Consider the following 9923-nt stretch of genomic DNA (forward strand, 5'->3'; position numbering starts at 1 on the left):
TCCTATTTGCATCCTGTGCCAGCGCTGGCAGTCCCTCTGACCGGGGAGGGGCACCAGCGTCCACCTTGCTCTTACCTCTGCATCCTGCTCTTCGGCGGTGGCGACGAGGCCCGCAAAGTTGCAGTCTGCAGACGCCGCTGGCGTCACCTGCAAAGGAGCAACAAAAGTCAAGGTGCAGATGCCACCGGCTCTCCTACCCAGCTCGCCTGGCAGCAAACCCAAACCAAGTCCTCAGGACAGAAGTGGTGCCACATGGAAGATCACATCTGAGGGAGTCTTTGATTCAACAACCCGGTACCGTGTTTTCCAGGGCTCCCCTCCCGAGCACTGGGGGGCTTTGCCGATCTCCCTGGCAGGCCCTGGACTGAGCTCCTTGGGACTCGAGTACAGAGCAGAGCAGAGCGGCGAGGGCGATCCCATGCTCCTCTCTTACGTCTCCTTCTTCTGAGGGCGTCCTGCTGGCGGCCCGGGGGCAGGGGAGAGCCTCCCCGTCCTCTTCCATGCCAGGGGCGATGTAGGAGCCGGACATGGAGGAGACGGTGTCGGTGCTGATCTGGGAGGACACCATGGACATGACCTTCCTTCTTCAAGTCTGGGTCCCCAGTATGTTGAGGGGGGCAGAGGCGGGGAGAAGAGTGTTTCCTGCCCTCAGCTCAGCTCTTCAGGAGGCCTGGCGCATTTGCTTCAGGCCAGCATGGAATCCCATCCCGGGGGCCTTGCCGTCACTGGAGCTGGGGGTGGCCTGTCCCGTGGGCAGACGGCGAGGGTCCCCAAACACTGAGTTCCTGAACATTGCCGCTCATCCCTTTCCTGGCTGGCGATACATGGGGGAGGGAGGATAGGGAAGAGGTGGAAAGTGAGGAGACAGAAAGCTGGCTTCTTGCTTTGGGAAGGGACTGTACCACACCTGAGGCTGAAGTGGCTGAAGGGCTTCTCACCTCAAAAGTGGAGATCAAAGGAAATGCGAAACCTGCCCAGAGAGCTTGAGTCATGGGCTCAAAGCCACACAGGGCAAAAGAGAAAGGACAACTCAGTGCAACATGGGGTCCTGGATTGGGATGCTGGAATGGAGAGGAGCATTACTGGGGTGATCTGCAAGATGTGAAGGGGGCCTGCGGTTACATGGGATTACCAGGTCAGTGTTCATTTCCTGATTGTGATGGTGGTACTGGGATTATGGAGGCGTGTCCTTGTTCTAAGGAAACACACACTAAAGTATCTAGTGCTAATGGGGCAGCCTGTCTGCAACTTACTGTTAAGGGCGCCAAATATATATTGACTGGGATTACATTGAATCTCTAAATAAATACGGAGTCACTGAACGTTTTTTGAAAAAGCCACCCAGCCAAGGGCCGGGGCAGGGATGAATAGGAGGGACAGGATCCACTCACGCTTCCCGCCCCCTCCACCGCCAACCCCCAAACGCTGCCTGCTGAAAGGGTGTGTGAAGCCCTGTGTTCTGGCCGCTTCGGAGCCCCCTCTTAGCTTTGGCTGCTCGTTGGCAGCATCCATGGACCCTTAAAAGTGCCAGTGTTTGGGTCCCAGCCCCAGAGACGCTAGTGCCAAGCATAGGGATTTCCAGGAGCTCCTGGGGATTCTTCCTGGCAGCCAGAAGCTTCTTCAGCCTTTCCTTACCTGGCAGGCAGTTCTGCCAGCCCCTGACCTTGCCCCTCTTCCCCCAGCATGGGCCCAGGCAGAGGGTGAGGAGGGGGGACAGTGACCGGCCCCACCTGTCAATCCAGGGTGTACCCCTTTTGGCGGGGGCTGGAGGCTGAGCCTGGGGACCAGTGGAGAGGCTGGAGCCCCCATGTTCCCCCAGTGCTGGGGAGCGTGGGGAGGAAGGCCGGAGGGTGGTGGGGAGAGGGAGGGAGTCGTTGCTTAGGGGGTGAAGGGAGTCTCAGAGGGAGGTTGGGGCAGCCTCCTCAGCAAGCGGTGGGAAGGGGATGGGCTGCCTCCTGAGCTCTGTAAGGCCCCAACCCGGCTGGCCCTGCAGTGGGCGCACCCTTCTGAAATATTTGGAATAATTAGCAAGGGAAAGCAGCAAGTTGGCGGGGGAATGCCAGGGTGTTCTGGAGCCAGCCTCCAGTGCAAGGAAAGAAAGGGGCTTCAGGAGAAAGGGGCCCGTGGAGGCTGGGCAGGATTGTGTAGGACAGTGCCCGTTTGTGTGTGTGTGTGTGTGTGTGTGTGTGTGTGTGTCTGTGCGCACGTGCACGTGAGTGCTGGGGGAAGGGGCTGTGCACCACAAGGACGTGCTGGCGGGGCCAGGTGCGGGCTCGGGGGAGAGATGGGTTCCCGGCAAAGCTGGGGTGAGGGGGTTGAAAGGTGCCTGCTGAGTGTCACATATTTGCTGTGCCTCAGTTTCCCCATCAGAACTCTGGTACGTTGATTCCGCACAGGCTGGAGCTGTAGGGTCTAGGCACCCTGTCTTCCGTCTGCCCTGATGGCCTCCCTCAGCCCCAACCTGCATTGGAGGGAAGGCCCTGGGCGGAGTGAATGAACCCCAGGGTGGCAAGTGGGGCCCCAGGGGCTGGGGCCCTCTGACCTCACACCCTGTCCCTTCAGGAAGGGACCAAGGGAGGGAGGAGCTGGAGACAGGCCCAGGCGAGGACCGCAGGTGAGTCTGGGCAGGCCCTCAACTTGGGCGAGGTGGGGAACGTGAGCCGAGCCCTGGGCAAGAACGGCCTTTGTGAGTGAGTCCCCAGGGCCAGGGAGGGGGCTGGGCCTCCTTTGCCGCCTGCTCCTCGGGGCTGTGGGTACAGTCTCCCCATTGCACATATAGAGGTGCCGAGGCCCTGGCTGCAGGGGACCCCCGAGGGCCGCCTCTCAGCCCCTTTCTCTCTGGGCACCCAGAGATCATGAGGAGTGCATCAGGGGACACTCTGCAGGCCTTTGGTGCCCCCCATCTTCCTCCCAGCCATTCCCCCTTGGGCCGTGGCCTCCCCAAAACTGGCCCATGCTTTTCCCCAGAGAAAGTTGCAAGCAGGTCCATTTTGAGACTTTTTAAAACTTTATTTTTAAAAATGTTGTTATTGTAAATAACTTTCTATGAACAAGGTTAAAATGCCCGACGGGTTAGGAGAGTGGATGTGGGATGCAGGCCAGGGCATTTATGGTGGAGCAAGACACTCCCCTGCAGGAGTGCAAGCAAGGGCACGGGGCCATCCCCCCATTCCTGGTCCCAGTGGTTCTAGCAAGCACTGCGTCCCTCCCAGTTAAGCCTCAGCTATAGCTACACTCACTACATTAGTCTGTCTGTGCCCTTTCCCTCTGCAGCTTGGCTGCCCCAGCCCCTAACCCCCAGATCCCCATCTCCCCGCTGCTCTCAGCCTCAAGTTGGGCTCAAAGATTAGGGACACATACCCTCTGCCCCACCTCTAGGGATGAAGCCAGAAGATCCCAGAGGCCTTAGAAAATCTCCTGGTTCCACCCGGCACCCCGGCCTCCTTTCTGTCTCCTCTCTCTTCCCCCCTCCGCCTAGCTCCTCCTCACAGACTGCCGGGAGAGGCCTCTTGGGTGTTAATTTGCAGTCACCTAATCAGCATGTGTTGTACCTGGGAACTTGCTCTGGATAGAGACCTGGGGAGGAGAGCAGGAGAGAGAGAAGCTTCAGAAGCTAAGGTGTTCGGGGCGGGCCCCGTACTGATGTTTCCAGCTTGGCCAGGGCCCCTCCAAGCCGCAGCTCTCATAGTGCAGGGCCCTTAGCGTGTCTCTGGGGCAGGGAAGAAGTGGATCCATGAAACACTGTGTGTATGGGGGGCTGGGGAGCGGAGGCAGCAATTTTGGTCCTGGGCCCCAATTCTCAGCCTGCTGGACTAGAATCTGAGGATGGCCTGGGCTGGGGGCCGTGTGGCCTGGTGGGGTGACCTGGCCCAGCCCCTGCCTGGGCGGTAGGGTGTCCATGGGCCTGCACTGGCGGGGAGGGGGGCAGTCTGGGCCCAGACTTCGGTGCTGTCTGGAGGTGGGGCAGGGCCTGGCTTCTTACAAGAAGGCGCCCAGGCTGGCCCAGTCATGCAGGTCAGAGGCCAGTGTGGCATCCCCGGCCTCAAAGAGGGGCTCGGGGGGCAGGGAGCTACGGGTGCTCTCGTCCCAGGGGTGCTCCAGGAAGGATGTGGCCAGGAAGGTCTCATCGAAGTCCAGGCTGTCGGTAGCCTGCTCCACTGGAGGCCCCCAGGTAACAGGGCAGTCGATGTGGTGGCCATGGATGGTGAGGTCCACGTCCCCGTGGGAGGCAGGGCTCAGCGGCGGGATCAGCTCCGAGGTCTCCAGCGTGCCCAGCTCCCCGTCCAGCGTGCCAGCGTCCAAGATGGCCTCCCAGTCAAAGTTGCCCTTGAGGGCTTCCAGCTCACCCTGCTCCTCCGGGGTCAGCAGCAGGGGGCTGGAGGGCCGCGGGACCTTGGCCTCCTGCTTGGGCAGCGGCTGTTGACGCTTACGCCCCAGCCTGCCCTCGCCTGCACCCCAGCCCGCCTCCCCAGTGGCCTCCTCGAACTCCCGCAGCAGCTGCTGGGCCTCGGTGCTCACGGTCAGTGGCCCGGCCCATGGGGCGGCGCTGGGCTCTGGCGCGGCCTGGCGGGCAAAGGCCGGGTGGATGTGGACTGGGGGCAGCCGCCGCTTCTTCAAGGCCCCACTCAGCAGCCGCTCGGCGTACTGGGGGTCGATGCGCCAGAAGCCCCCCTTGCCTGGCTCGTCCTTCTCCCGGGGCATCTTGATGAAGCCCTTCTTCAGGGACAGGTTGTGGCGGATGGAGTTCTGGACACAGGGAGATAGGAGAGAAGGAAGACAGCTGGGAGAGTGGGTGGGGTCAGTGATGGGGGGCTCCTAGCGCCACTGCCAGTCCCACCACTACCTTCTCTCCGATGGGGGCAGGGGAGACAGAGGCGCTGCTCCGAGCGGGAGGCTCTGGGACACCAGCCACGGGGCACCAGGAGCTGGGAGTGCTGTTGGGGGCTTTTGTTCCCTTTTGCCAGGATATCTGCCTGCTCAGTCATCCGAGCCCTGAGCCGCAGGGTGGCTCTCAGTGCCAGCCTGTCCTGCCCTCCCTCCCTTACCCCGCTGCTTGCGGCCTCTGCTCAAAGGCCTTGGCTCCCCCAGGTCCTGGACGGCCATCTCCCTCTGCCTGGGCCTGGCTGGCCTTCTCTGTTTGTGAAATGAGTGAGTGGGTGTGAGGGGGTGTGTGTGGCGGGGGGGATGAAGTGTGGGAGGATCTGATGACTTTCCTTGTTTCTAGAGCCAGCTGCTGGCCTGGGCCCTCACCCACCATGTCCCCCTCCTCCCACCCCAGGCTCTGAGGCCTCAGTTGATTATTACCCAGCCAAGAGCATAGCGCTCATTCCTGGGGCCTCTCAGGCTTGGGGTGGGGTGGGGGGTGGTGGAGGGTCTCTGCTTTCTCACCAAGGTTACAAATGGTACCTGCCCCAGGGTCAGGGCCCAAGCAAACGTGGAATAGCTGTGATCACAGGAACTCTGATCCTGTGACCTGTGCCACAGGGAAGGATCTGTGCATCCTCAGGGTCTCTGTCCCCAAGTAGCCCCTGATCCTGATGGTCGAAGAGGCTCAGGGCAGTGTGTGCCCAGCCTGAATCACCATCCTGCCTTGTTCACGCCTGGGTGCACAGTCCAAACCACGCTGGGGCACAGGGGTCTGGGGCCTGGTGGGTGGGGCCGGCAGGTGAGTAGTGCCCCCTGGCAAGACTGGGAGATTTACATGGTGGTCTGGGCCCCTTGGCTGCTCTGTGCCAGGTTCCGGAGACTTGGAACATGAAGCCAGTGTGGGAGGAAAGAGCCCCTGTGGAAAGCACGTGGCTGAGGTAATTGTCCCCCCAGGGAGGTTGATGAGAAGAGGGGCAGGAGTGTAGGCAGGAAACTAGGGAGGGCTTGGGGTGGGGGCTGGCACGGCAGCTTTCGGAAGGCCCCGGAGCCCTTCCACTGGGACACAGATGGCCTTCACACCCTGCAGCACGCCCCTCTCCCCTCCCAGAGCCCCTCCAGCCAACTGAAAGCAGGCGGGATGCAGAGCCTGGCAGGAACGATGCTCTGCCTCCAGTCAGGCCCTGACAAACTGACCTTGAGGAGGGTAGTGTCGAGGAATTCCAGGACTTGGGACAAAAATGTGTCCCTCAGTCCATCAACCTACCCTGGGGGGCTGTGTCCACGCATAGTTCAGCCCTGGTCTTTGGGCTGAGCCTGCCGGATGAGTGACAAGTTCTTTCCACTTGAACCTCTAGGTCGGCACCCCTACAGCCCTCTGAACATCCTCCCTCCTCCGTCTCTGAAGTCAAAGGGGCAGCAGTCCAAGCACTGGGCTCCCTTGAGGTCCTTCCTGGACGGCCTTCCTCTCTCGGGGCCCTGGCCGTACCGCGCCTACTTGGCCTGCGGATCTGGGATGTGAGTCCAGTCCGCGCGGGCATGGGGAGGGAGGGAGGGAGTGCCTCCCTACCTGCCAGGTGGGATCAGCGTGGCGGTAGTAACAGAAACTGTCCGTGATCCACTTGTAGATGGCCGACAGGGTGATCTTGGTGGCCTTGCTGGCCTGCATGGCCATGCAGATGAGCGTGGCATACGAGTAGGGCGGCTTCACGTGCGGGTTGGTGGCGTAGTCCACGTCGTCGGGAGGCGAGGCCTGCAGCCCCGAGGGGGCGCTCCGCGGCGTGCACAAGGACGTGGGCTTGCCGGGTGTGTGCGGCTGCCCCAGGCAGGCGGGGTCCGCCGCCAGGGGAGACCCCGGCTCGGCCGAGCCTGACAGCTCGTGGTAGCCGTGGGGGTCGGTGTCCGCCGAAGGCAGGGCGGGGACCTCGGCGTTGAGAAAGGAGAAGTCCTGCAGCCACTGCAGGCTGGTCAGGCTGTCATTCAGGGCGTTGGGCTCCTCCAGGCCGCCTTCCGGTCCGGCCTCCTCCGCTGCCCCTGCTCCCGAGACGCGTAGCCAGCTCTCCGCCATATCTGCGGGGACTCTCCGAGGGGGCTGTCAACATCCACGAGCCGAGCCGAGGGTGGCCGCCGAGCTCTCCGGCCCGCTGACTCCCGCCGCTTCAGTTACGCAGCCTCCCGGAAGCGGGCTTCCATCCCGCGATCCGGGGGTAGCCTCCTCCAAACGGAGTGTGGTGCCTGCGGGGACCAGAGCGGGAACTGAGCCCTCTTTCCCCACCCCCGAGGGGAGAGTGTGGGCGAGGGGGGAGGCTCTTACTAAAATCCTTCCTGCAGCTGGGGAGGATCTTTTACTGCCGAGGTCTGGGAAACAGAAGGTGTGCCCGGGGGTCCGACCCACAGGGGGTTCGCCTCGCTCTTTTCCTCTTGGATCTTTTAGAGGAGACTTAATTAGCCAAACGAGGGAAGAGTGTAGGGGCATGCGAGGCCACCCCTTTCTCCCTCAAAGCGGGGAATTAACCCCCCTCTCTCCGTCCACAACCAATGGAAATGGGGCGAGAGAGTCCAGGAGGGCAGTACGACGGGTCGGGGGGCGGGGGAGGTCGTCTGATCTTTGAAAAGGGATATTAGGATGGGGATCAAGGGGAAGGAAGGAAACAATACAGAGAGTTATAAGGGGGTGGGAAGTGAGTGTCCCCCAAACGCCTCTGATGTCAGTCCCCGGGCCCACCACTTCCGTCGGGGACGGATGGGAGAGCGGGCTGGTACTGACGCCCTCCCTTCCCACGGCCTGCAGCCCTCCCCGTCCCTTACCTGGCTCAGAGCGCAGCCCGGGCCAAAGGAAGGTTCTCAAAGAAAGTCCTCCCACCGCCCACCCTCACCGCGGCTCTCTGCTCCCAGCTCGAGGGCCCAGCCAGCAATCCTCGTCGCCACTCACGCCCGACGGCGCCTCTCTGAAAGCCAGCGGCCGGGGACCGGCACTCAGTAGCCGCTCGCAAGGCGTCTCCTGCTGCCGTGGCGACGCCCCGCCCATATAAACAGCTTCCGCTTCTGCCATTGGCCAGGGCATCTCCAAAGAGACCGCGCGCTCTTAACCGCTCTCTCACGCGGTAACTCTCTTCCAGCTCCCTCCTGCCGCCCTCTCCCGCGCGCGACCCAGCCCCCTACCCGCCACCGCGTCCCGGCTCCGCGCATTCCCGCCCGAGGGCCCCGCGCAGGGCTCGGAGAGGCGCGCGGCTTGGCGCTCCCGCAGAGGCCCCGGGGCCCTCGGCGAGCAGTTCGCCGCGGGAACCGTCCTCCGCCCCACCCCCTTCCCATCTGGGCTGCTCAGAGGTGGCGACGGCTCCTGGGACGCAGCCCGTGGCGTGGGGGCCAGGGCTGGGTGCATGCTTGGGGCTTTCCTTTCCTCTCCTCTGGGCTGCGAGTGGCACTTGCTCACGTTTCTGCGGCCTGTCCCGGTCTCCCGACCGAGTGTCGTCTTGGTGCCCGCAAGCAGGTCTGACTCTCCGATGCCACCTGCCGCTCAGGTCCGCAGAAACCGCAGCCCCGGTCGCAGGCACCCCAAGGCGGCTAGGGTAATCCAGTGTTTCCCGGTAAGCGCTCCCTCCCCGCCCCGTCCTCAGCAAGATTCCCAGAAGCTGACATTCCAGAGGCTTCTTCGCAAGTGCTCTCCCTCCTTTCCAGATAGCCGAGGAAACAGAGCCGCTGGGTGAAACCCAGGAAAGCCGTGGACTTGCCAAATTCTTTGACTGGGGTCATTTGCCCCATTAATTTCACCAGCCTTTAAGTGACGGACTAACGGTGGACTGTGGTCCTTCCTCCTCCCCTCCCCCAGCCTCCCTCCAGTCACCAGCTTTCCTGCTCTTCAATTACTGAGGAGCTGCAGTTGGAAGTTCTCTGGTTGAAGGGGGTGGGTGGAGGTGAGGGCTCCTTATCAGGCCTCTGCGCAGGAGCTGTGCCCGGGGGATGGTACACCAGCTCCCACCCAGAAACATGTCTTTCCCTCTACCCCTTGCCCTCTCTCACTCCTCCATGTCCAGCTTGTCTTGAGTCAAAGTTTTTTTTTTCTTCCCAAGTATTTATTGTTTTTATTTTTATTTTATTTTTATTTTTTTATTAGTTTCTGCTTTATAACAAAGTGAATCAGTCATACATATACATCTGTTCCCACATCCCTTCCCTCATGCATCTCCCTCCCTCCCACCCTCCCCATCCCACCCCTCCAGGCGGTCACAAAGCACCGAACTGATCTCCCTGTGCTCTGCGGCTGCTTCCCACTATCTATCTACCTTACGTTTGGTAGTGTATATATGTCCATGCCTCTCTTTCGCTTTGTCACAGCTTACCCTTCCCCCTCCCCATATCCTCAAGTCCATTCTCAAGTAGGTCTGTGACTTTATTCCTGTTTTAACCCTAGGTTCTTCATGACATTTTTTTAAAATTCCATATATATGTGTTAGCATACGGTATTTGTCTTTCTCCTTCTGACTTACTTCACTCCGTATGACAGACTCTAGGTCTATCCACCTCATTACAAATAGCTCAGTTTCGTTTCTTTTTATGGCTGAGTAATATTCCATTGTATATATGTGCCACATCTTCTTTATCCATTCATCCGATGATGGACACTTAGGTTGTTTCCATCTCCGGGCTATTGTGAATAGAGCTGCAATGAACATTCTGGTACATGCCTCTTTTTGAATTATGGTTTTCTCAGGGTATATGCCTAGTGGTGGGATTGCTGGGTCATATGGTGGTTCGATTTTTAGTCTTTTAGGGAACCTCCATACTGTTCTCCGTAGTGGCTGTACCAATTCACATTCCCACCAGCAGTGCAAGAGTGTTCCCTTTTCTCCACACCCTCTCCAGCATTTATTGTTTCTAGATTTCTTGATGATGGCCATTCTGACTGGTGTGAGATGATATCTCATTGTAGTTTTGATTTGCATTTCTCTAATGATTAATGATGTTGAGCATTCTTTCATGTGTTTGTTGGCAGTCTGTATATCTTCTTTGGAGAAATGCCTATTTAAGTCTTCTGCCCAATTTTGGATTGGGTTGTTTGT

At 60.1% G+C, this 9923-nt stretch overlaps 1 protein-coding gene across 1 annotated transcript; it reads right to left on the bottom strand.

The window, feature by feature from the left end:
* Nucleotides 1-3978: 3978 nt before the first annotated feature.
* On the bottom strand, nucleotides 3979-6931 carry LOC132478880 (forkhead box protein J1-like). Its single transcript, XM_060082328.1, has 2 exons — nucleotides 6434-6931; nucleotides 3979-4746 (listed from the first exon to the last, which is right to left on the bottom strand). The coding sequence occupies exons 1-2, from the start codon at nucleotides 6929-6931 to the stop codon at nucleotides 3979-3981; spliced, it is 1266 nt and encodes a 421-aa protein (XP_059938311.1).
* Nucleotides 6932-9923: the final 2992 nt, after the last annotated feature.

The sequence above is a fragment of the Mesoplodon densirostris genome, chromosome 18 (assembly GCF_025265405.1).
Source record: "Mesoplodon densirostris isolate mMesDen1 chromosome 18, mMesDen1 primary haplotype, whole genome shotgun sequence".
In the NCBI taxonomy this organism is placed as follows: Eukaryota; Metazoa; Chordata; class Mammalia; order Artiodactyla; family Ziphiidae; genus Mesoplodon; species Mesoplodon densirostris.

Coding starts and splice junctions, on each gene's coding strand:
- LOC132478880 (XM_060082328.1), bottom strand. CDS start 6,931: ATGGCGGAGAGCTGGCTACGCGTCTCGGGAGCAGGGGCAGCGGAGGAG. Junction 4,747..6,433: donor ACGCTGATCCCACCTGGCAG/GTAGGGAGGCAC, acceptor CCCTGTGTCCAG/AACTCCATCCGCCACAACCT.